Here is a 27,612-nt window from a genome sequence, read left to right on the forward strand (position 1 = left end):
AAATAAATAAAATAATTATTTTTAAAAAATTCATTTTGTCAAATATAATTTCAGCAGAATCACTGTATATTCAAAATATGTTTATGTTGCAGGCCTCTTCATTAAGCCATTTCCTATGATAAAATCCTAGCAAAACACAAAAGCTGGGATCTTGAAGAGGTAAGTATTTCCCAGCCATGACAGATGTGGAAACTGATGCACTAGTGATGAACTAACAAGTCCACACAGCAGTTCAAGCCAGATAGGGGGTGGGAGGGGGAGAAGTGGCAGGAGCACTAGCGGAGGTGGCACTGAGGACAGTGGGTGACGGAAGTATCACCTGATACTGTTAAGGAATAGGAAACGTAGGTGAATAGACAGACTCCGTGGGAAAGAAACAGGCCAGTGAGGCCAACTCTTTCATTTTATGAGGTAGGAAGATGGGGTCCAGTGACATTGTGACTTGCCCAAGTCTCACATCAATTTTTGATGGATCCTGAATTTAAACTTATGCCTCAGGCTGAGCCTTTCCACCTTGTTCTGGAGCCAGACTGACTTCAGACACTTAAGAGCTTTGTGACCTTGGCAACTTACCTAACCTGTGCTTCAGCTTCCTCATCTAAAGTAGAGAAAATACTACTGTCCGCCTTACAGGGTTGTGGTACGGATGGAATGAGTTAATACATGGAGAGTGCTAGAACGCTGGCACATAGTGAACAATAAACTGGAGAGCCCCGAGGTCCAAGTCAAGGAATTTAGATTTCAAGAGAAACTCCTTACCTAGGTGGATTCCTTGTTGTAGGAAAGCTAAATGATAGCAGGATGATTTGGAGGGAGGACAGATCGAAGGCCAGAAAAATCTAATTAAGAGTTAACTGATGGGGCTTAAGATTGCTTGAGAATGGAAAAAAGCAGCAACATCCTATAAAGAATATGAAATTGAAGAAATGATGAATCCGTAACAAAGGGGAGGTCATTGGGATGGTAGCAAGTTTATGAAAAGATGAGTATTGTTATAAACACTAGATGTCTGCTAGGTCTTGCTTTTTCTTTATTTTTAATTTATTTTTTATTGAAGCATAGTTAATTTACAGTTTCAGGTTATACAGAAAAGTGATTCAGTTATACATATATATTCTTTTTCAGATTCTTTTCCATTATAGGTTATTACAAGATATTGACTCTAGTTCCCTGTGCTATACAGTAGGTCCCTGTTGTTTATTTTATATATAGTGATGTGTATCTGTTAATTCCAAATTCCCAATTTATCCCTCCTACATTTTCCCCTTTGGTATACCATAAGTTGTTTTCTATGTCTTTGAGTCTATTTCTGTTTTGTAAATAAGTTCATTTGTATCATTTTTTTAGATTCCACACATAAGTGATATCATACAATATTTGTCTTTGACTTCACTTAGTATGATAATCTCTAGTTGCATCCATGTTGCTGCAAATGGCATTATTTCATTCCTTTTATTATGGCTGAGTAGTATTCCATTGTATATATTTACCACATCTTCTTTATGCATTCATCTGTTGGTGGACACTTAGGTTGCTTCCATGTCTTGGCTATTGTAAATAGTGCAGCTGTGAACATTGGGGTGCCTGTATCTTTTCTAATTAGAGTTTTTGTCTTTTCCAGATATGTGCCCAGGAGTGGGATTGCTGGATCATATGGTAGCTTTATTTTTAGTTTTTTTAAGGAACTCTCCATACCGTTCTCCACAGTGGTTGCTAGATGCTTTTTTTTTTTTTAATATTTGTTTATTTAGGCTGCACCAGCTCTTAGTTGCAGCACATGGGATCTTTGTTGTGACATGTTTAGTTGTGGCATGTGGGCTCTTAGTTGTGGCATATGGACTCCTTAGTTGCGGCATGCGGACTCCCTAGTTGTGGCATGCATGTGGGATCTAGTTCCCTGATCAGGGATCAAACCCAGGCCCCCTGCATTGGGAGCATGGAGTCTTACCCACTGGACCACCAGGGAAGTCCCTAGGTGATTTTTTAAGTGTGGTCTTCAGACCAGCAGCATCACCATCCGTGTACCCTGGGAGCTCACTGGAAATGCAGGCCCCACCCCAGGCCTACGGCATCAAGTTACCAGGTAATTTGTGTGCATGTTAAATTTGAGAAGCACCTGTGTAGGCAGTTATTTTTAGTAGAACTTTCTACTGTTGGAAAAGTAGGAATTACAAAAACCAAGGAAGGAAAGGGTGTCAGATGTTTCCTGCACAACAGAAGGAAATGTTGAAGAAAATTTCCAAATCCGGTTTGCCTGCTTACTTCCTGTCATGAATTTGCTCCCTTTCCTGCCTGGAAGTAGCTCTTCAATTATGCTTTCTCCCAAGTGTCCTCGGAGAACAGGGAGTGGTGGTGGGAGTCTATCATCATCTGAAACATGTAGATTTCTGACCTCTCTCTCAAGATTGTTGTGAGAACAAATAAGATGATTCTGCAACTTTTTGTGAACTGTGAGTTCTAGAAATACATGGTTTTAGTAACGATTGAATTTTATGTCAGCCTTTTACCTAGTTGTGAAGCTGGAACTCTGTGCATTTTGTTTCAGGGTCAGGAGTAGTGTGCTCTGAGTTGTGTTTCATTTGCAGAACCTTAGGCCTGAGGACCGAGAAACCTTGAGCATCATATACTTAATTCTAAATCCTCTCTCTGGTCGCTACACACAACTCAGGATTTTAAACTCTCCCATCTGTTAGTACATCATATTGATGAAGTTTGTACTGTTTCACCTGGGCTGGGTGTGGCAGACATTCAGTGCCACAGAGCAGGGATGATCATCTCCAATCTCCAGTTTGCGCTGCTTTGTTTCATCCAGCCCACTGTGATTGTTAGTGAAGATCAATAGTAGTGTTTTGTGAGTATCAATAAGGGAGTTTTCTACAACAAATTGCAGGCTTTGCAAGCTGCATGGGAATATCTATTCCTTAGTACCACTCAGAGGTGACCCTGAAGGAGCAGGTAGTGCTTTCCCAGAGGTAAGTTGTGATGTGGTGGTAGGAGCGGGCAATGTGTTCATTCGGGAAGATCTATTGGTAGCGGGCAGGTGCGTGGGACTCAGCAGCAGGCCGTGGGGGTCTGCAGACTCAGCAGGACCATGTCACAAGGCACTGCCTGTGCACCACCCGCCTGGGTGTCCCCTGGAACTTCAAGAGGAGTCAAGCTCTAATCCTTCCCCGTGGCAGCCCTTCCCCAGCTCCAGGATCAGGGAAGCTGAGAGTGAAAGATTACCGATCTGTCATGGCCGCCTCCTGTCGTCAGAATCACTGTGACTAATTTGAACAAAGGACCTTCCTGCAGCCTCTCAGGTGAGATCAAAAGATTGCCTCCAAGTAGGATTAAGCTGAATAAGATCTTTGCAATTTGATAGAAGGGGTGATAGCCTTGAGCACTGAGACCATTTCTAGCTGGGCTTTAAAGATAACATAATCCTCTACAAATTCACACTGCAGTGGGATTCAGTGAAGATCAATGAATTGCTAAACTGACTTCAGTTGGAGAATGTTGGCAATTTTAATCAGAGCTGCTTGGGCTTATGGTATTGTATTAGCTGGCTATTGCTGCTTTAACAAATTACTGCTAATTTAGTAGCCTAAAACAACAGAAATTTATTGTCTTACGGTTCTGGAGGTCAGCAGTTTGAAATCAGTCTCACTGGGCTAAAGTCAAGGTTGGTAGGGCTGGTTATTTACAGAGACTTCAGGGGAGAATCTGTCTCCTTGCCTTTTCCAACTTCTAGAAGCTGCCTGTGTTTCTTGGCTTGTGTTCCCTTCCTCCATCTTCAAAGCCAGCAGCATAGCATCTTCAGATGTCTCTGTTTCTGTCATCACATCATCTTCATTTTAACTCTGACCCTCCTGACTCTTATTAAGGATCCTTGTAATTACGCTGGGCCCACTTTGCATAATCTCCCATCTCAATATCCTTAATCACATCTGCGAAGTCCCTTTGGCCATGTAAGGTAAATCCCCAGGGTTTTGAGGATTGAGACATGGACATCTTTGGGGACCATTATTCTATCTACTGCAGGTATGGAGCCACATGACATTTTTGAGGCAAATTGTCTTTCTGAGAATGGAAACATGATCCAGTCCAGACTACACTGTTGATTCTGGAGCAGGAATTGGCAAACCTTTTCCATAAAAGGCCAGATAATAAATACCTTAGGCCAGCGGTCCCCAACCTTTTTGGCACCAGGGACTGGTTTCATGGAAGACAGTTTTTCCACGGACGGGGCGGGGATAGTTCAGGCAGTAACGCGAGCAATTGAGAGCAGCAGTTGAAGCTTTGCAAGCTTGCCTGCTGCTCACCTCCTCCTGGGCGGCCTGGTTCCTAACAGGCCGAGGACTGGTATGGGTCCACGGCCTGGGGCTTAGGGACCCCTGCTTCAGGCTTTTTAGGCCATACACTCTGTCACAACTCAACTCTGCCATTGTGACATGAAAGCAGGTATAGATAATACAGAAATAAGTGAGCATGGTTGTGTTTCAAAAAAACTTTATTTATAAACAGCAGGCCATATTTTGCTCTTATGCTATAACCCTAACTCTACGTCCCGCTAAAACAAAAGGGCTCTGTGCCACCATTAACATTGAAGCCACGTATGTGAAAAATTAGATGCTTTGATGAAAGAAAATGAAAAGCTAGCCAAAGTGGAATTGGTTTACAGATTTGAACTAATGTATCAGTCTAGCAGATATTTATGGAACTATGAGAGATCTTTATGATGCCAGAATGTAAACCCTGACAAACCAGATCACAGTGTACCTGCAGACTAACAGAGGAGCCAGCAGGCAAGAATGTTAGCACCAAGTACCAGGGGAGATATCTGTGCTCAGAGGTACAACCAGAGGACAACTCAACAGGCCTTTTTTAAATTTTATCTTTGAATTTTTTTTATTTCCTTGTGGTACACGGGCGTCTCACTGCTGTGGCCTCTCCCGTTGCGGAGCACAGGCCTTGGACGCGCAGGCTCAGTGGCCATGGCTCACGGGCCCAGCCGCTCCACGGCATGTGGGATCTTCCCGGACCAGGGCACGAACCCATGTCCCCCGCATCGGCAGGCAGACTCTCAACCACTGAGCCACCAGGGAAGCCCCTTTTATTTTTTTATACAGCAGGTTCTTATATTAGTTATCTATTTTATACATATTAGGTATAAAATATATATTTTATACATCTATATTAGTGTATATATGCCAATCCCAATTCATCCCACCACCACCCACCCTCTACTTCCCCCCTTGGTGTCCATATGTTTGCTCTCTACATCTGTGCCTTGCAAACCGGTTAATCTGTACCATTTTTCTAGATACCACATACATGTGTTAATATATGATATTTGTTTTTCTCTTTCTGACTTAACTTCACTATCAGTCTCTAGGTCCATCCACGTCTCTACAAATGACCCAACTTTGTTCCTTTTTATGGCCAAGGAATATTCCATTGTACATATGTACCACATCTTCTTTATCCATTCGTCTGTCGATGGGCATTTAGGTTGCTTCCATGACCTAGCTATTGTAAACAGTGCTGCAATGAACATTGGGGTGCGTGTATCTTTTTGAATTATGGTTTTCTCTGGGTGTCTGCCCAGTAGTGGGATTGCTGGGTCATATGGTATTCTATTTTTAGTTTTTTAAGGAACCTCCATACTATTCTCCATAGTGGCTCTTATCAATTTATATTCCCACCAACAGTGCAAGAGGCTTCCCTCTTCTCCACACCCTCTCTAGCATTTGTTGTTTGTAGATTTTCTGATGATGCCCATTCTAACTGGTGTGAGGTGATACCTCATTGTAGTTTTGATTTGCATTTCTCTAATAATTAGTGATGTTGAGCAGCTTTTCATGTGCCTCTTGGCCGTCTGTATGTCTTCTTTGGAGAAATGTCTATTTAGGTCTTCTGCCCATTTTTGGATTGGGTTGTTTGTTTTATTTAATATTGAGCTGCATGAGCTGTTTATATATTTGGAGATTAATCCTTTGTTGATTCGTTTGCAAATATTTTCTCCCATTCTGAGGGTTGGTATTTCGTGTTGTTTATAGTTTCCTTTGCTGTGCAAAAGCTTTTAAGTTTCATTAGGTCCCCTTTATTTTTGTTTTTATTTCCATTATGCTAGGAGGTGGGTCCAAAAAGATCTTGCTGTGATTTATGTCAAAGAGTGTTCTTCCTATGTTTTCCTCTACGAGTTTTATAGTGTCCAGTCTTAACATTTAGGTCTTTAATCCATTTTGAGTTTATTTTTGTGTATGGTGTTAGGGAGTGTTCTAATTTCATTCTTTTACATGTAGCTGTCCAGTTTTCCGAGCACCACTTATTGAAGAGGATGTCTCTTCTCCATTGTATATTCTTGCCTCCTTTATCAGAAATAAGGTGACCATATGTGCATGGGTTTATCTCTGGGCTTTCTATCCTGTTCCACTGATCTATATTTCTGTTTTTCTGCCAGTCCCATATTGTCTTGATTACTGTAGCTTTGTAGTATAGTCTGAAGTCAGAGAGTCTGATTCCTCCAGCTCCATTTTTTTCCCCTCAAGATTGCTTGGCTAGCATAGCACACAGAGACCAGCTCAGTGCTTTGTGACCACCTAGAGGGGTGGGATAGGGAAGGTGGGAGGGAGACGCAAGAGGGAGGGGATATGGGGATATATGTATACATATAGCTGATTCACTTTGATATACGGCAGAAACTAACACAACAATGTAAAGCAATTATACTCCAATAAAGATGTTAAAAAGAAAAAGATTGCTTTGGCTATTTGGGGTCTTTCGTGTCTCCATACAAATTTTAAGATTTTTTTGTTCTAGTTCTGTAAAAAATGCCATTGGTAATTTGATAGGGATTGCATTGAATCTGTAGATTCCTTTGGGTAGTATAGTCATTTTCACAATATTGATTCTTCCCATCCAAGAACATGGTATATCTCTCCATCTGTTTGTGTCATCTTTGATTTCTTTCATCAGTGTCTTATAGTTTTCTGAGTACAGGTCTTTTTCCTCCTTAGGTAGGTTTATTCCTAGGTATTTTATTATTTTTGTTGCAATAGAGTATGGGATTATTTCCTTAATTTCTCTTTCTGATCTTTCATCATTAGTGTATATGAACGCAAGAGATTTCTGTGCATTAATTTTGTATCCTGCAACTTTACCAAATTCATTGATTAGCTCTAGTAGTTTTCTGCTGGCATCTTCAGGATTCTCTGTGTATAGTACCATGTCACCTGCAAACAGTGACAGTTTTACTTCTTCTTTTCCAATTTGTATTCCTTTTATTTCTTTGTCTTCTCTGATTGCTGTGGCTAGGACTTCCAAATCTATGTTGAACAATAGTGGTGAGTGTGGACATCCTCGTCTTGTTCCTGATCTTGGAGGAAATGCTTTTGATTTTTCACCATGGAGAATGATGTTTGCTGTGGTTTTGTCGTATGAGGCCTTTATTATGTTGAGGTAGGTTCCCTCTATGCCCACTTTCTGGAGAGTTTTTATCATAAATGGGTGTTGAATTTTGTCAAAAGCTTTTTCTGCATCTGTTGGCATGATCATATGGTTTTTATTCTTCAATTTGTTAATATGGTTTATCACATTGATTGATTTATGTATATTGAAGAATCCTTGCATCCCTGGGATAAATCCTACTTGGTCATGGTATATGATCCTTTTAATGTGTTGTTGGATTCTGTTTGCTAGTATTTTGTTGAGGATTTTTGCATCTATATTCATCAGTGATATTGGTCTGTAATTTTCTTTTTTTAGAGTATCTTTGTCTGGTTTTGGTATCAGGGTGATAGTGGCCTCGTAGAATGAGTTTCGGAGTGTTCCTTTCTCCACAGTATTTTGGAAGAGTTTGAGAAGGATGGGTGTTAGCTCTTCTCTAAATGTTTGATAGAATTCACCTGTGAAGCCATCTGGTCCTGGACTTTTGTTGGAAGATTTTTAATCACAGTTTCAATTTCATTACTTGTGATTGGTCTGTTCATATTTTCTGTTTCTTCCTGGTTCAGTCTTGGAAGGTTATACCTTTCTAAGAATTTGTCCCTTTCTTCCAGGTTGCTCATTTTATTGGCATAGTTGTTTGTAGTAGTCTCTTATGATGCTTTGTATTTCTGTGCTGTCATTGTAACTTCTTTTTCATTTCTAATTTTATTGATTTGAGTCCTCTCCCTCTTTTTCTTGATGAGTCTGGCTAAGGGTTTATCAATTTTCTTTACCTTCTCAGACAACCAGCTTTTAGTTTTATTGATCTTGTTATTGTTTTGTTTCTATTTCATTTATTTCTGCTCTGATCTTTTTCTTTCCTTCTACTAACTTTGGGTTTTGTTTGTTCTTGTTTCTGTACTTCCTTTAGGTGTAAGTTTAGATTGTTTATTTGAGATTTTTCTTATATCTTGAGGTAGGATTGTATTGCTCTAAACTTCCCTCTTAGAGCTGCTTTTGCTGCATCCCATAGGTTTTGGAGCATCATGGTTTGTTGCCCTTTGTCTGTAGGGTTTTTTTTGTTTGTTTTTTTGCGGTACGCAGGCCTCTCACTGTGTGGCCTCTCCCGTTATAGAGCACAGGCTCAGCAGCCATGGCTCACGGGCCTAGCCGCTCTGCGGCATGTGGAATCTTCCCAGACCGGGGCACGAACCCGTGTCCCCTGTATCAGCAGGTGGACTCTCAACCACTGTGCCACCAGGGAAGCCCTGTCTGTAGGTATTTTTTGATTTCCTTTCACTTCTTCAGTTATCTCTTGGTTATTTAGTAGCTCACTGTTTAGCCTCCATTTATGTGTTTTGTTTTGTTTTGTTTTACAGTTGTTTCCCTGTAATTGATTTACAATCTCATAGTGTTGTGGTCAGAAGAGATGCTTGATACGATTGCAATTTACTTAAATTTTCTGAGGCTTGATTTGTGACCCAAGATGTGATCTATCCTGGAGAATGTTTCATGTCCACTTGAGAAGAAAGTGTATCCTGCCACTTCCGGGTGCAATGTTCTATAAATATCAATTAAATCTTTCTGGTCTAATGTGTCATTGAAAGCTTGTGTTTCCTTATTAATTTTCTGTCTGGATGACCTGTCCATTGGTGTGAGATGTTAAAGTCCCCCACTATTACTGTGTTACTCTTGATTTCCTCTTTTATAGATGTTACTACTTGCCTTATGTATTGAGGTACTCCTATGTTCGGTGCATATATATTTATAATTGTTATATCTTCTTGGATTGATCTCCTGATCATTATGTAGTGTCCTTCCTTATGTTTTGTAATATTATTGTAAAGTCTATTTTGTCTGATACGAGTATTGCTACTCCAGCTTTCTTCTGATTTCCATTTGCATAGACTATCTTTTTCTATCCCCTCACTTTCAGTCTGTATGTGTTCCTAGGTCTGAAGTGGGTCTCTTGTAGACAGAATATATATGGGTCTTGTTTTTGTATCCATTCAGCAAACCTGTGTCTTTTGGTTAGAGCATTTAATCCATTCACATTTAAGGTATTATCGATATGTATGTTCCTATTACCATTTTCTTAATTGTTATGGGTTTGTTTTTGTAGGTCCTTTTCTTCTCTTGTGTTTCCCACTTAGAGAAGTTCCTTTGGCATTTGTTGTAGAGCTGGTTTGGTGGTGCTGAATTCTCTTAGTTTTTGCTTGTCTGTAAAGCTTTTGATTTCTCTGTTGAATCTGAATGAGATCCTTGCCAGGTCTTCCCTTTTATCACTTTAAGTATATCATGCCACTCCCTTCTGGCTTGTAGAGTTTCTGCTGAGAAATCAGCTGTTAACCTTACAGGAGTTCCCTTGTATGTTGTCATTTTTCCCTTGTTGCTTTTAATAATTCTTCTTTGTCTTTAATTTTTGCAATTTTATTAGTATATGTCTCGGCCTGTTTCTCCTTGGGTTTATCCTGCTGGGACTCTCTGCTTCCTGGACTTAGGTGGCTATTTCCTTTCCCATGTTAGCAAAGTTTTCAATTATAATCTCTTCAAATATTTTCTCAGGTCCTTTCCCTCTCTCATCTCCTTCTGGGGCCCCTATAATGCGAATGTTGTTGCCTTTGATGTTGTCTCAGAGGTCTCTTAGGCTGTCTTCATTTCTTTTCATTCTTTTTTCTTTATTGTGTTCCATGGCAGTGAGTTCCACCATTCTTCCAGGTCACTTATCCGTTCTTCTGCCTCAGCTACTCTGCTATTGATTCCTTGTAGTGTATTTTTCATTTCAGTTATTGTATTGTTCATCTCTGTTTGTTTGTTCTTTAATTCTTCTAGGTCTTTGTTAAAGCATTTCTTGCATCTTCCCAATCTTTGCCTCCGTTCTTTTTCTGAGGTCCTGGATCATCTTCACTATCATTATTCTGAATTCTTTTTCTAGAAGGTTGCCTATCTCCACTTCATTTAGTTGTTTTGCTGGGGTTTTATCTTGTTCCTTCATCTGGTACATAGTCCTCTGCCTTTTCATTTTGTCTTTCTGTGAATGTGGTTTTTGTTCCACAGGCTGCAGAATTGTAGTTCTTACTTCTGCTCTCTCCCCTCTCAACTCGATAGTCTTTACAGATGGATACCAACAGGGTTGTTTCCCAGTGAGAACAAGTGACTATGGGCTTGAGCAGCAAATAAACATTCCAAAGCCTGCTGCTCCGACAGAGCCCGTCATCCACAGGACAAGTGGATCTGAAATCAGTGACAGTAGTTATCTGAGGCAGAATAGCCAGATGGCTATCATGATGAGGACCAAGGTGACTAATCAAGAGATTACCAGTGTGTTAACCAGGGCCTTGACTTTTTTTTTTTTTACATCTTTATTAGAGTATAATTGCTTTACAATGGTATGTTAGTTTCTGCTTTATAACAAAGTGAATCAGTTATACATATACATATGTTCCCATATCTCTTCCCTCTTGCGTCTCCCTCCCTATCCCACCCCTCCAGGCGGTCGCAAAGCACCGAGCTGATCTCCCTGTGCTACGCGGCTGCTTCCCTCTAGCTGTCTACCTTACATTTGGTAGTGTATATATATCCATGCCCCTCTCTTGCTTTGTCACAGCTTACCCTTCCCCCTCCCCATATCCTCAAGTCCATTCTCTAGTAGGTCTGTGTCTTTATTCCTGTCTTACCCCTAGGTTCTTCATGACTTTTTTTTTCTTAAATTCCATATATATGTGTTAGCACACGGTGTTTGTCTCTCTCTTTCTGACTTACTTCACTCTGTATGACAGACTCTAGGTCTATCCACCTCATTACAAATAGCTCAATTTCGTTTCTTTTTATGGCTCAGTAATGTTCCATTGTATATATGGGCCACATCTTCTTTATCCATTCATCCAATGATGGACACTTAGGTTGCTTCCATCTCCTGGCTATTGTAAATAGAGCTGCAATGAACATTTTGGTACATGACTCTTTTTGAATTATGGTTTTCTCAGGGTATATGCCCAGTAGTGGGATTGCTGGGTCCTATGGTAGTTCTATTTGTAGTTTTTAAAGGAACCTCCATAGTGTTCTCCATAGTGGCTGTACCAATTCACATTCCCACCAGCAGTGCAAGAGTGTTCCCTTTTGCCACACCCTCTCGAGCATTTATTGTTTCTAAATTTTTTGATGATGGCCATTCTGACTGGTGTGAGATGATACCTCATTGTAGTTTTCATTTGCATTTCTCTAATGATTAATGATGTTGAGCATTCTTTCATGTGTTTGTTGGCAGTCTGTATATCTTCTTTGGAGAAATGTCTATTTAGGTCTTCTGCCTATTTTTGGATGGGGTTGTTTGTTTTTTTGTTATTGAGCTGCATGAGCTGCTTATAAATTTTGGAGATTAATCCTTTGTCAGTTGCTTCATTAGCAAATATTTTTTCCCATTCTGAGGGTTGTCTTTGGTCTTCTTTATGGTTTCCTTTGCTGTGAAAAAGCTTTGAAGTTTCATTAGGTCCCATTTGTTTATTCTTGTTTTTATTTCCATCTCTCTAGGAGGTGGCTCAAAAGGATCTTGCTGTGATTTATGTCATAGAGTGTTCTGCCTATATTCTTGTTTTTATTTCCATCTCTCTAGGAGGTGGCTCAAAAGGATCTTGCTGTGATTTATGTCATAGAGTGTTCTGCCTATGTTTTCCTCTAAGAGTTTGATAGCTTCTGGCCTTACATTTAGGTCGTAAATCCATTTTGAGCTTATTTTTGTGTATGGTGTTAGGGAGTGTTCTAATCTCATACTTTTACATGTACCTGTCCAGTTTTCCCAGCACCACTTATTGAAGAGGCTGTCCTTTCTCCACTGTACATTCCTGCCTCCTTTATCAAAGATAAGGTGACCATATGTGTGTGGGTTTATCTCCTGGCTTTCTATTCTGTTCCACTGATGTATATTTCTGTTTTTGTGCCAGTACCTTACTGTCTTGATTACTGTAGCTTTCTAGTATAGTCTGAAGTCAGGGAGCCTGATTCCTCCAGCTCTGTTTTTCGTTCTCAAGATTGCTTTGGCTATTCGGGGTCTTTTGTGTTTCCATACAAACTGTGAAATTTTTTGTTCTAGTTCTGTGAAAAATGGCAGTGGTAGTTTGATAGGGATTGCATTGAATCTGTAGATTGCTTTGGGTAGTAGAGTCATTTTCACAATGTTGATTCTTCCAATCCAAGAACATGGTATACCTCTCCATCTGTTTATATCATCTTTAATTTCTTTCATCAGTGTCTTATAATTTTCTGCATACAGGTGTTTTGTCTCCTTAGGTTTATTCCTAGATATTTTATTCTTTCTGTTGCAGTGGTAAATGGGAGTGTTGCCTTGATTTCACTTTCAGATTTTTCATCATTAGTGTATAGGAATGCCAGAGATTTCTGTGCATTAATTTTGTATCCTGCTGCTTTACCAAGTTCATTGATTAGCTCTAGTAGTTTTCTGGTAGCATCTTTAGGATTCTCTATGTATAGTATCATGTCATCTGCAAACAGTGACAGCTTTACCTCTTTTCTGATTTGGATTCCTTTTATTTCCTTTTCTTCTCTGATTGCTGTGGCTAAAACTTCCAAAACTATGTTGAGTAAGAGTGGTGAGAGTGGGCAACCTTGTCTTGTTCCTGATCTTATGGAAATGCTTTGTTTTTCACCATTGAGGATGATGTTGGCTGTGGGTTTGTCATATGTGGCCTTTATTATGTTGAGGAACATTCCCTCTATGCCTACTTTCTGCAGGGTTTTTATTCTAAATGGGTGTTGAATTTTGTCAAAAGCTTTCTCTGCATCTATTGAGATGATCATATGGTTTTTCTCCTTCAATTTGTTAATATGGTTTATCACATTGATCGATTTGCATATATTGAAGAATCCTTGCATTCCTGGAATACACCCCACTTGATCATGGTGTATGATCCTTTTAATGTGCTGTTGGATTCTGTTTGTTTGCTAGTATTTTGTTGAGGATTTTTGCATCTATGTTCATCAGTGATATTGGCCTGTCGTTTTCTTTCTTTGTGACTTCCTTGTCTGGTTTCGGTATCAGGGTGATGGTGGAGGGCCTTGACTTTTAAAGTTGAAGAACAAAGGAGCAGTATTAGTCTTTTTTTTTTTTTTTTCAGCGAGAACCAAAGTAGTCTTTTTTTTGGCTGTGTTGGGTCTTCGTTGCTGTGCGCGGGCTTTCTCTAGTTGCGTCAAGTGAGGGCTATTCTTCATCGAGGTGCACAGTCTTCCCATTGTGGCTTCTCTCGTTGCAGAGCACAGGCTCTAGGCATGTGGGCTTCAGTAGTTGTGGCACACTGGCTTAGTTGCTCTGCAGCATGTGGGATTTTCCCGGGCCAGGGATTGAACCCATGTCCTCTGCATTGGCAGGTGGATTCTTAATCACTGCACCACAGTGAATTCCCCCAAAATAGTCTTAAGAGAAATACTATATACTCTTTTTCTTCCCCCTTTTTTCTACTTCATCCTAAATACTTTTTCACTGTAGCAGTTAAATTCTACAGCATAACCCATTATTTGCATACAAAGTAAAAAGGAATACTATGAAAATGGAGTGCTTCTTACAGCCAGTTCTTTCATGCATTTTTACAACTTTTGATTAGTCTTCAAACAATATGAAGCCTTTCAAAAACTGGTTTTAGTGTCTAATTTATGTGGAAGACTAAATCCACGTTGATAGTTGAATATGGTTTTTGCTAACTAAATCTACGTTGCAGCAGTTTAGGGATTTAAGTGTCAGCGTTTGTACAATGTTGTATGCTAATTTTTAGGTAAAGTCATGATCAGTGTGAATTTGTGATTAAATGTATTCATTTCTGTTACCTAAAAGGAAACATTTCTTCAGAGGGTGTTTCAACAGATACTTTCACAAAATTAGCTGTCAAAAAATTTAGGTCTGATTGATTGGTATATTCTTTCTGTTGGAGTTACCTTGTCATCTTCAATCCTGTTGCTGTACTCTTGGCATACATTTTTCCACTGTATTTTGTATAAATATTTTTTGAACATTCAAAAACAAGTGAGTAGCTACTATAGTCTAGCCACTGGAGATATAAAACAGAGTAAATTATTTTCAAGAGGCTCAGAGCTTAGTGAGGGAGATGCAAACAGAAAATTATCTAACAAAATAAATACAGTAAAAGCAAATTAAGTGTGCACAATAATCCCCAAGTCATAAACTTAAGCAGAAATGAAGTTTTCAAATAATTAATAGGTTGCTCACCGACTCTTTGGGAGGATAAGAAAGCCAGATTTGAGTCTTTGAAGCCAGGAACGATTCTCAGTATCACACCACAACATCACTGGATCCTGCTCCTAATCACCACCCCTGCCTACCTCTGGACAATGACAGTGACTGTCACCTTTGCCAAAACACATTTCCCTCTTTCTTGTCTCTAGCAGCTGAATCAAAATCTGGCACAGGTGTATCTGATTACTGGAAACTCATCACAGTGCTGCACCCTGGTCTCCCACAAAGAATCTTAAGTTGGAGGAGTCCATGTAGAACTGAGGTTCCCGTGCAGAGCTGCCCAAAAGATTGAAAATCCACTGCAGTGCTGAAGCTAGCCTGGGGGTTGAGAGGAGAGGGAGTCAGGGAAGGCTCTTGGGAGAAGATGACTTCTTACTGAGTCTTAATGAGTGAGTTAGAGGTAGTCCTGGGATTCCAAACAGAGGGGATAGATAAGGAAAAGACTAGAGTCAAACAGTAATTGTGGGTATGGGGAATCTGAAAGCATTTTAATGTTGCTGGAGCTTAACATGAGGTACGGGAGTTGGAATAAATGAGACTGGATTGGATGTTAGGGAGCTTCGTTATACCATACTAAGGAATTTTAACTTTATTCCAGATAGCTATTGAATGAAGGGTTTAAGCAGAAGAGTAACCTGGTCAAGTTTTTCATAATAGATCGCTCCAGTAGCCATTGGTGGGTATATGTGAGGAAAACAACACTGGAAGCAGGGATAACTATGCCCTCAGTCCAGGATAGAAGTGAGGAGAAACTGAACTATGGCAAAAACAGTAGGGGTGCAGAAGTAAAACTGGAATGGCTTGATGGCTAATAGAGCTGGAAAGAAAAGGAAAAGTTGCGAGTGATACACGGGTTTTCATTTTGTAGGACTTGTATGGACAATGATGCCACCACTTGAGTTAGAAAGTACAGGCAAAAAATCTTTTTAGAGGGGAGGAAGAAATAGACAGGTCTGGGCAGACTCTGGGAGGGCTCACGCCATGGACTACTTCCCAGAACTTCTGCTGCTAGTGTCCTTGTCCCCATGGTGAGCCACAGCCACCTCCCGCCTCAGCAGGAGACCCTCCAACACTAGCAGAAAAGAAAACTTCTTCAAAGCATTGCAGCGACCAGTCGCTCCCATCAGGAAACTTACAAAAGCTTCTTAGATAGCCTCATCCACCAGAGAGCAGACAGAAGAAGCAAGAAGAACTACAATCCTGTAGCCTCTGGAACAAAAACCACATTCACAGAAAGATAGACAAGATGAAAAGGCAGAGGGCTATCTACCAGATGAAGGAACAAGATAAAACCCCAGAAAAACAACTAAATGAAGTGGAGATAGGCAACCTTCCAGAAAAAGAATTCAGAATAATGATAGTGAAGATGATCCAGGACCTCGGAAAAAGAATGGAGGCAAAGATCGAGAAGATGCAAGAAATGTTTACAAAGGACCTAGAAGACGTAAAGAACAAACAGAGATGAACAATACAATAACTGAAATGAAAACTACAGTACAAGGAATCAATAGCAGAATAACTGAGGCAGAAGAATGGATAAGTGACCTGGAAGACAGAATGGTGGAATTCACTGCTGCAGAACAGAATAAAGAAAAAAGAATGAAAAGAAATGAAGACAACCTAAGAGACCTCTGGGACAACATTAAACACAACAACATTTGCATTATACAGGTCCCAAAAGGAGAAAAGAGAGAAAGGACTAGAGAAAATATTTGAGGAGATTATAGTCGAAAATTTCGCTAACATGGGAAAGGAAATAGCCATCCAAGTCCAGGAAGCACAGTGAGTCCCATACAGGATAAACCCAAGGAGAAACATGCCGAAACACATAGTAATCAAATTGGCAAAAAATAAAGACAAAAATTATTAAAAGCAGCTAGGGAAAAATGACAAATAACATACAAGGGAACTCCCATAAGGTTAACAGCTGATTTCTCAGCAGAAACTCTACAAGCCAGAAGGGAGTGGCATGAGATACTTAAAGTGATGAAAGGGAAGAACCTACAACCGAGATTACTCTACCCAGCAAGGATCTCATTCAGATTCGATGGAGAAGTCAAAAGCTTTACAGACAAGTAAAAGATAAGCGAATTCAGCACCACCAAACCAGCTCTACAACAAATGCTAAAGGAACTTCTCTAAGTGAGAAACACAAGAGAAGAAAAGGACCGACAAAAAAAAAAACACCCAAAACAATTAAGAAAATGGTAATAGGAACGTATATATCGATAATTACCCTAAACATGAATGGATTAAATGCTCCAACCAAAAGACACAGGCTTGCTGAATGGATACAAAAACAAGACCCATATATATTCTGTCTACAAGAGACCCACTTCAGACCTAGGGACACAAAGACTGAAAGTGAGGGGATGGAAAAAGATATTCCATGCAAATGGAAATCAAAAGAAAGCTGGAGTAGCAATACTCACATCAGATAAAATAGACTTTAAAATAAAGAATGTTACAAGAGACAAGGAAGGACACTACATAATGACCAGGAGATCAATCCAAGAAGATACAACCTATGTTGGAGGTGCTCCAACATAGGAGCACCTCAATACATAAGGCAACTGCTAACAGCTATCAGAGGAAATTGACAGCAACACAATAATAGTGGGGGACTTTAACACCACACTTACACCAATGGACAGATCATCAAAACAAAATGAATAAGAAAACAGAAGCTTTAAATGACACAATAGACCAGATAGATTTAATTGATGTTTATAGGACATTCCATCCAAAAACAGCAGATTACACTTTCTTCTCAAGTGCGCATGGAACATTCTCCAGGATAGATCACATCTTGGGTCACAAATCAAGCCTCAGTAAATTTAAGAAAATTGAAGTCATATCAGTATCTTTTCTGACCACAATGCTATGAGATTAGAAATCAGTTACAGGGAAAAAAACGTAAAAAACACACACACATGGAGGCTAAACAATACATTACTAAATAACCAAGAGATCACTGAAGAAATCAAAGAGGCAACCAAAAAATACCTAGAGACAAATGACAATGAAAACATGACGATCCAAAACCTATGGAATGCAGCAAAAAAAGTCCTAAGAGGGAAGTTTATAGCTATACAAGCCTACCTCAGGAAACAAGAAAAATCTCAACAATCTAACCTTACACCTAAAGGAACTAGAGAAAGAAGAACAAACAAAACCCAAAGTTAGCAGAAGGAAAGAAATCATAAAGATCAGAGCACAAATAAATGAAATAAAACTAAAAGCTGGTTCTTTGATAAGATAAACAAAATTGATAAACCATTAGCCAGACTCATCAAGAAAAAGAGGGAGAGGACTCAAATCAGTAAAATTAGAAATGAAAAAGGAGAAGTTACAACAGACACCACAGAAATACAAAGCATCCTAAGAGACTACTACAAGCAACTCTGCCAATAAAATGGACAACCTGGAAGAAATGGACAAATTCTTAGAAAGGTATAACCTTTCAAGACTGAACCAGGAATAGAAAATATGAACAGACCAATCACAAGTAATGAAATTGAAACCGTGATTAAAAATCTTCCAACAAACAAAGGTCCAGGACCAGATGGCTTCACAGGTGAATTCTATCAAACATTTAGAGAAGAGCTAACACCCATCCTTCTCAAACTCTTCCAAAAAATTGCAGAGGAGGAATACTCCCATACTCACTGTACGAGGCCACCATCACCCTGAAACCAAAACCAGACAAAGATACTCTAAAAAAAGAAAATTACAGACCAATATCACTGATGAATATAGATGCAAAAATACTAGCAAACAGAATGCAACAACACATTAAAAGGATCATACACCATGATCAAGTGGGATTTATCCCAGGGATGCAAGGATTCTTCAATATATGAAATCAATCAATGTGATACACCATATTAACAAATTGCAGAAAAAAACCATATGATCACGTCAATAGATGGAGAAAAAGCTTTTGAGAAAATTCAACACCCATTTGTGGTAAAAACTCTCCAGAAAGTGGGCATAGAGGGAACCTACCTCAACATAATAAAGGCCATATACAACAAACCCACAGCAAACATCATTCTCAATGGTGAAAAACTGAAATATTTCCTCCAAGATCAGGAACAAGACAAGGATGTCCACTCTCGCCACTATTATTCAACATAGTTTTGGAAGTCCTAGCCATGGCAATCAGAGAAGAAAAAGAAATAAAAGGAATACAGATTGAAAAAGAAGTAAAACTGTCACTGTTTGCAGATGACATGATACTATAGAGAATCCTAAAGATGCCACCAGAAAACTACTAGAGCTAATCAATGAATTTGGTAAAGTTGTAGGATACAAAATTAATGCACAGAAAGCTCTTGCATTCCTATACACTAATGATGAAAAATCTGAAAGAGAAATTAAGGAAACACTCCCATTTTCCATTTTAACAAAAAGAATAAAATACTTAGGAGTAAACCTACCTAGGGAGACAAAAGAGCTGTATTCAGAAAACTATAAGGCACTGATGAAAGAAATTAAAGATGATACCAACAGATGGAGAGACATACCATGTTCTTGGATTGGAAGAATCAATATTGTGAAGATGACTATACTATCCAAAGCAATCTACAGATTCAATGCAATCCCTATCAAATTACCAATGGCATTTTTTACAGAACTAGAGCAAAAAATCTTAAAATTTGTATGGAGACACAAAAGACCTCGAATAGCCAAAACAGTTTTGAGGGAAAAAAACGGAGCTGGAGGAATCAGACTCCCTGACTTCACAGTATAGTATAAAGCTACAGTAATCAAGACAATATGGTACCGACACAAAAACAGAAACATTGATCAATGGAACAAGATAGAAAGCCCAGGGATAAACCCACACATGTATGGTCAACTAATGTATGACAAAGGAGGCAAGGATATACAATGGAGAAAAGACGGTCTCTTCAGTAAGTGGTGCTGGGAAAACTGGACAGCTACATGTAAAAGAATGAAATTAGAACACTCCCTAACACCATACACAAAAATAAACAAAATGGATTAGAGACCTAAATGTAAGATCGGACACTACAACACTCTTAGAGGAAAACATAGGAAGAGCACTCCTCGACATAAATCACAGCAAGATCTTTTTTGATCCACCTCCTAGAGTAATGGAAATAAAAACAAAAATAAACAAATGGGACCTAATGAAACTTAAAAGTTTTTGCACAGCAAAGGAAACCATAAACAAGAGAAAAGACAACCTTCAGAATGGGAGAAAATATTTGCAAACGAACCAACGGACAAAGGATTAATCTCCAAAATATATAAACAGCTCATGCAGCTCAATAGTAAAAAAAACAAACAACCCAATCCATAATGGGCAGAAGACCTAAATAGACATTTCTCCAAAGAAGACATACAGATGGCCAAGAAGCACATGAAAAACTGCTCAACATCACTAATTATTAGAGGAATGCAAATCAAAACTACAATGAGGGGCTTCCCTGGTGGCGCAGTGGTTGAAAGTCCACCTGCCGATGCAGGGGACACAGGTTCATGCCCCTGTCCGGGAAGATCTCACATGCTGTGGAGTGGCTAGGCCTGTGAGCCATGGCCGCTGAACCTGCGCGTCCAGAGCCTGTGCTTCACAATGGGAGAGGCTACAACAGTGAGAGACCCATGCACCACAAAAAAAAAAAAAAAAAAAGTACAATGAGGTATCACCTCACACCAGTTAGAATGGGCATCATCAGAAAATCTACAAACAACAAATGTGGAGAAAAGGGAACTCTCTTGCACTGTTGGTGGGAATGTAAATTGATACAGCCACTATGGAGAACAGTATGGACGTTCCTTAAAAAACTAAAAATAGAATTCCTATATGATCCGGCAATCCCACTACTGGGTATATACCCAGAGAAAAGCATAATTCAAAAAGACACATGCACCCCAATGTTCATTGCAACACAATTTACAATAGCCAGGTCATGGAAGCAAGCTAAATGCCCATCGACAGATGAGTGGATAAAGAAGATGTGGTACATATATACAATGGAATATTACTCAGCCATAAAAAGGAACGAAATTGGGTCATTTGTAGAGATGTGGTTGGATCTAGAGACTGTCATACAGAGTGAAGTAAGTCAGAAAGAGAAAAACAAATATCATATATTAACGCACTTATGTGGAACCTAGAAAAATGGTACAGATGAACTGGTTTGCTGGGCAAAACTTGAGACACAGATGTAGAGAAAGTATGGACACCAAGCGGGGAAAGCGGCGGGGTGGTAGTGGTGGTGTGATGAATTGGGCGATTGGGATTGACATCTATACAGTGATGTGTATAAAACTGATGACTAATAAGAGCCTGCTCTATAAAAAAAAAAAGTAGACAGGTCTGTCAAAGGAGGGTGATTTGCATGTCAGACACCTGAAGGATATCCAGGTGATGATACCAGAAGTAACTGAATATATGAATCTCAAAACTGGAGCAGAGGAAGAGGCTAGAAATGAGAATCGTATGTGTAGAAGTTGAAACCACAAGAGTGTATGAAATCTATTACAGAGAAAATACAGAGGAACTGGGGGGTCAAGGACAAAGGCTTAGGGACATTGTAATGCTTCAAGGATAAGCAGCGAAGAGGACCTCAGAAGGAAAGTAGGAAAGAGCGATCATGTTGTAAGTGGTCCATAGTGTGGATTGCGTTACCCGGGTCCTGGGCCAACAGAAGATCTGGAGGGGAGGAGTCATCATCAAAGTTTTGGATCCAGGTTACTTCTGGTTCCCTCCACCTTCACTGGATGTCTGAGTCATCACTACTGAGAAAAAGATAACGCTTCCCCTCTCTTCATCTGCATTCACAGGAGAAGGTAGATCGAAAGCCCTCTCCCATTATAGGAAAAAGAAGAAATCATTAGATCAAATCAGGAAGTTGGTTTCTGGCCCTGGCTCTGCCATAAACACTCATGTTTTGACTCCAGATATCATATAACCATTCTCAGTCTGGTGCTTATCTGAAAAATAAGGGACTTGAACTGGATTATCTCCAAGGTTGTATCTATTCAGTTAGTCAGGAGACAAAAACCACAGGTTATTTTAACAGAACAACATAAAGAATCATTAAATAGGCATTGAAGAAAGGGCCAAAGGAAAACAAGTATCAGAGAGCTAGCAAGGGCAAAAGCAAACATCACAGGGCCGCGGGAGCAAAAGGGAAGAGGCTGGCGTCGCTAAAACTGAAACTGAAACCCAGACTTCCCAGAAGGGGGCGCTGCTCCGCTGGTGCTGGCAAGACCACACTGGTTTTGTGAGTATTGGAAAAACTGCCACTGCAGGGAAGCCAACATTGCTAGAGTGATGCTGATGGGAATAGAGCAAATAGGAGGAAACAAGTCCCTTCCTCATCCTGCCTTGCAGCTGTGTAAGCCTCTCATTTAGGAAGTTTAAGTCTCTGAGCATCTCATTCAACAGATAGCTACAGTGATGAATAAATAAAAATCTTTCATAACTGTATCACTGAAATGGAGGTAAGGAATATGCTGAACCCAAAATGATGTGACACAAGAAACCCTAGAAGGAGAAGAAGGGTCAAGGCTTAGGGTGACTTCTGAAACCTGGAGACCTTGACCTTTGTGGACAACAGAGGATACTGAGGCAAGAGAGAATGCCAAGGCTTGCCAAAGATGGAGAAGCTACAGGAGACCCTCTGACGAACCCAAGCCCGAAAGGGCTGTACTGTGGTATACAAGTAAGTGAAGAATAAACGCCGCCACGCGGAAGGAGTCAAGGCCACACATCTATCTCCAACCTGCTGCTGGACCAAGGGGATGAAGCTCCCTTGAGATTCTGTAAACCACAAGCTGGCTCTCGCACAGGACTGTGGTCTGAAGTCCCACTAACTGTAAAGTTTGAAACCCCTTAGTGAAGTATTTAATTCACATTGGTTCTGGGTAGTGCCCCCAGGTGGCAGGCAGAAGCTTTCACAATTCCTCTTAAGAGAGCTCAGATTCAACTCAGGCCTCAAAGAATGCCCACAGGCAAAATGCTAACACAATATTGCAAATCAGCTACACTTCAGTTTTTAAAAAAATGCTAAGGAGATTGAGCAACTGAAGGTAAACATTCACAAGGTATCCAAGGAAACGAAGCACTGTGAACAAGAACCAGCAGACGCCGCATACGGACACCTCAGCGGCCACCAGGGAGCTATGTATTTAAAAGCCTCAAGGAGACACCAGTTCATACTCATCAGATTGACAGAAATGTTTTGAATTGGCATTAACCGTTTGGCGTTACCTCCTATATGCATTTAAACATATGCACACCTCCCATTCCTTTACGTTATGCCTAAAGGAACTCTTACACATGTATCTTAGGACTTATGTACCAGAATGTTCATAGCAGTACTGTTCATAACAGGGAAAAACAACAAAGCCTGGAAATAGCCCCACTGCTGACCACCCTAAATTGGATAAACTGGCGTTTCCACACACTGCCATACTACAGAGCAGTGAGAATGAACCAGCCTCACGCATCGACGTGGATGAATCTCCAATATAATATTGAACAAAAGAAGTCATGGAAGAATACATGCAGTATGAGTCAGGCCGTTCGCATAAGCTAAAAAAATGGTACATGTTGTTTAAGGCAAGTGGTAAAACTCAAACAAAAAGCAAAGGAATAATTATCACAAAAATTAGGATGGTGGTGCTTTTTGTGGGGGGTGGGTAGCAAGGAGGTACGATCAAAGTGGATCGTCAGGGGTTTTCTGATGTAGCTGGTAATACTCATTAAAAAAAATCTTGGCTGGCAGGGACGTGGGTGTCCACTTACGATCCTTATTTAAAACATACATTTTACACACACTTTTAGATGTATGATATGCTTCACAAAAAATAAGGAATGATCCTAATAGTCCTTTTCTAACCTGTAAGACTTGCTGTCAGAATGCTGTGCAGTTCGTATTTTCAATGCCAGCTTCTTGGGCCATAAAATAAAAGGGGCCAGTGTTTTTCAGCAGTTCTTCAGGGCTGCCATACTCTACAATCTTCCCGTTGTCTAGGACCATTACCCTGAAACAAAAAAGAGAGAAGTCTTAGAAAGCAGTGTCTCAAACCTTGGCATTCATAATAACCAGAACTAAGTCTCGATATTGTTACCAAGGCTGTTGCCCCAGAATCATACCCCTGCCCCTCCCTCAAATGGAAACCAAGTGCTCATATCTAAGTTTTACGAGTAAGCTGCAAAGAGAAAAACAAGAACTGGTTAGAACAAACTGGGCCCAAGGTGGTGGAAGATTTGATTTCCAGTAGACCTTGGGCCTCATTATGCTCATTGTAATATATTAGCATGCTAAATGACACACCTACCAGCACCATGATATGGACAATTGCCATGACAACAACCGGAAAAGCCCAGACAAGGACTGAAAAGGAGGGTTGCATCAGTTCCCGTTCAAACCACACCCCTCTTCTCAGATTAGTCATAAATATTCCTCCTACTCTTTCCAATTCCCTCCCTTTTCCCCTCAACCCTCCTATATAAATGGTGTCTCCGCCCAGATCGGGTTGAGAAAGTTGATTTGTGAACTAATTAATTCCCACTTCTCCATTCTTTGGCCATTGAATAAAACTTGTGCTGGAAAGTCTTAGCATTGGTTTTGTTATTGGCTGTGCGAATCTGAGCGGAAAAAGAAGCTCCCTGGCCAAGACGAGGGGTCTCTAGGCTAGGACACCAGCGCGGGTCCAGGTGACCAATACGGTAACAGGATGTTTATTCATACTAGGCTACAACGCAGCGAGAATGACTGAACTGCGGCTATCTGCATCAACATGGATTCCTTGTGGAATACTGAACAAAATAGACTTATACTGATTATACTCTTACACTATTTACGTAAGTTTTTTCCTTTTTTTTAAGGATACACATTAAGGATACGTTGATTTAAAAAGGGAGCCTTCCCCTTGGTCAAAAAAGGGAGCCTATTCTCTTCAGTTTTAAGATTACTGACCCCCCCCCCCCCATTTTGAATTGTCAGATTGTCAGAGTTAGAAGGAACAGAAAGCTTGTTTACAGGCAGAGCAGCTGAGACCCAGCTTAGTTGGGAAGGTCAATGGAGCAATATATATCACTCCTGGCTTGGGCCTCCTCCACCCCCCATACTCAGTTAATAGTTACAGTTTCCCATTTTACCTTGAAGACAGTTCCCTTAACCCTGTTGGCCTTCATTAGCTTGATGTATAATTTTGGGCAAATTACTTGCAATCTCTCAGCCTCCATTTTTTCATCAATAAAATGACGGTAGTTAAACCTGTAAAGAGACCTCACGGCTGAGGCTATCGCTGTTGACAACGGGTTAAGCCGTGGCTATCAAGCTCTGTCCCCCGACTCACTTGTCACTGTCCATGATGGTGTGCAGCCTGTGGGCAATGGTGATGGTCGTGCAGTGGGAGAACTCAGTTTGGATGGTTGTCTGGATGAGGCGATCTGTCTCTAGATCCACCGCAGCAGTGGCCTCGTCCATGATCAGAATCTTGGATTTCTGAAGCAGAGCCCTGGCCAGGCACAGTAGCTGCCTTTGCCCTATGCTGCAGCCAGTGGAAGAAACAAAGCATTAGCCCCTAAGGACCAAGGAATAACCTGGGTTGGCGGTTGGAGGGGCAGATTTCATGTTCCAGATCAGACTTCCAAAACCCACACTTCCAAATTCCCCTGGAATGCCTTAGCCTCTTCCACTAGCTGTTTATTGTTACCAAGGGCAATGTTTGCCAAACTTTCTCAATTAATTGGAAGACCCACCGCAGGTACTTAATTTAAAAATTCCTATTTCTGGGCCCTGCTCTCAGTCAGAATGGGGAGGAGCCTAGGAACCTGTATTTTGAATACACCCCAGGAGATTTTCATGTTTAACAAGTTTGGAAAACACTAACCCTGGAATAGTGCTTTGCATTTAGCTACAGTGATGTCTCAGTACCCGACTTCAGCAGTATTTGACCTGACACCATTAGTATAGGGTGAAACCGCATGAGAATGCCCCAGTGGCATTTCTTAGTGGCCTTAGCAAATTCATTTGTTATTTTAATGTGTAATTCTAGTCTCAAGGCTAATTATTTGTTCAGGGCCTTCTCCCTTGATTAGAAACCGTTGCTATCTAATGATCATGATGTCTTGGTGGGAGATGCAATGTTTGTGGAATTCGAATATGCCTGTAAAATGCAAATCACTTTAAATTGCTAAAAGCCAGTAATGAAGGCTGGACTTCTTACTTACATAAAGAACATTTGGGAAGTGATGTGGAGGAAATATTCGTGAATTTGGAATTGCTCTTTCCTGCTGTGGCCATTAGGGAACGTATTAAACAGGGGGTGGCTAAAGTTCTGTAATTCTCAGTAAGAAAATTTACGCAGGAGATGAGAAGTCACCCAAGATGAACTTCCAGTTTTTCTCTGTAACGTCAGAACAGAGACACTGAAAAACTATTTACTTAACGCTTCCCAACTCCCAGCTCGTTCAGTTGGACTTCATAGTAACAGGCTGTTGCTAAGGTATCAATTTGGCTTTCAGCTGCTGACTCTCCCGAAGCTGACTGATCTCCAGTCTCTGATCAGGGAATTTTAGGTTTCAGCAGCCCACCAGGTCTGAAATCAAGGCGCTGGTAATGCCAGGTAAGTTTCTCCCAGCATTCACAGAGGATGGTGTGATTCTGTCCTCAGGCCCCTATCACATCCTGCTCACATGGCCCTGCACACCTGCAGCATTTACTGCACAGAATTTACTCACACGAGGTGTGTCTTCTCCATCACACTGTAAGTGCTAGGAGGGCATGGATGGGTCTGTGGCATTTTCCTCTGTATTTCCAGTAGGTGCTCAATATATGTTGACTGAATGTTTGAATGGCCTTTTTAATAGGCCTGAAGACCTACTTCAGTCCTGCTAGTTCCTAGATCTGTCACTGAGGGAAAACAAACATGCTGGTGTTCTCTACCAAGGCTCACAAGTGTTCCCTGGGGCTACACACTGAAATCACCTGGGACCCTGATTCAACCGGTCTGGGGTACAGCCTGGGCACTGGGACTTTAAGTTTCCCGAGTGATTCTAGCGTGCAGCCTACTTAAGACTCAACCTTCTAGGCAGTGCATCTCATGCTGTAACTTGCACACAAATTATCTGGGACTCTTGCTAAAGGGCGGATTCTGAATAGTAGGATAGAGCCTGAGATTCTGCATTTATAACAAGCTCCCAGGTGAAGCCAGAGCAGCGGGTCCATTAATTGAGCTACTGAGCCTTCCCTTCTGAGCTCCAACTGCTAATGTTGCATGCCCTGCCCACCACTCTGAAGGCACCAGCGCTGCAGCAAGGCCGGCCCCTGAGCCACCAGCTTTGACTGAGAGCTGACCATCAGTGTGTGGAGGGAGAAAAGAGGTTGTTGTAGGGAAAATGCCAGGCCAACTTGTTAACTGACAGAAAATGTGAAGTGTCAACATATGAGGAAACACTTTGAAAAGGTAACAAGAACTGTGAAGCCAAAAGAGTCTTTGTGCTGGTTTATGGTGTTCCAAGGACCCTGCGGACAGCACATCTCCATCATCCACGTGCTCCTTAGATCAGGGCTTCTCAAACTGAGGTGCCTGTAACAACCCCTGGGATCCTTTAGAACTCCCATCTCCAGCAATGCCACGTACCAATTACATCAGACTCTCTGGGGCTGGACCAGGCATGGGGATTGTTTTCAGCCTGATTGCAGACTGCAGCTGAAAACCCGCACAACGGTGGGATCAGCAAGCTCATGTTTGTAATGTCCTGTGAGGGTATGTTTACTGACAAAGGTTTTCAAGAGTTTCCAAGCACATTCACATCTATTTTAATCTTCACATCAAGTTCGTTTTACGCATTAGGAATTAGACCTGGAGAGTGAAAATTCTTTGATGCCAGGCACCACCATGCATGAGTAACAAAAGTAGTGGTCCCCTCGCTTCCTACACAGCCT

At 40.7% G+C, this 27,612-nt stretch overlaps 1 protein-coding gene and 1 long non-coding RNA gene across 2 annotated transcripts in view; one reads left to right on the forward strand and one right to left on the reverse strand.

Moving 5' to 3' along the window:
- The first annotated feature begins 32 nt into the window (after window positions 1–32).
- On the forward strand, window positions 33–26,362 carry LOC132593589 (uncharacterized). Its single transcript, XR_009559250.1, has 5 exons — window positions 33–159; window positions 1,126–1,182; window positions 1,622–3,302; window positions 24,412–24,521; window positions 26,190–26,362. It is a non-coding gene; the product is annotated as an uncharacterized lncRNA (long non-coding RNA).
- Window positions 23,228–27,612, reverse strand: part of ABCC2 (ATP binding cassette subfamily C member 2) — a 69,183-nt gene continuing 64,798 nt past the window's right edge. Inside the window, exons 31-32 of the mRNA XM_030865320.2 lie at window positions 25,019–25,213; window positions 23,228–23,698 (exon numbers count right to left, since the gene is read on the reverse strand). Coding sequence (XP_030721180.2) covers window positions 23,569–23,698; window positions 25,019–25,213 — 325 coding nt within the window. The 3' untranslated portion in view covers window positions 23,228–23,568. The remainder of the gene's footprint in view (window positions 23,699–25,018; window positions 25,214–27,612) is intronic.

This window comes from Globicephala melas, chromosome 16, assembly GCF_963455315.2.
Source record: "Globicephala melas chromosome 16, mGloMel1.2, whole genome shotgun sequence".
Classification (NCBI taxonomy): domain Eukaryota; kingdom Metazoa; phylum Chordata; class Mammalia; order Artiodactyla; family Delphinidae; genus Globicephala; species Globicephala melas.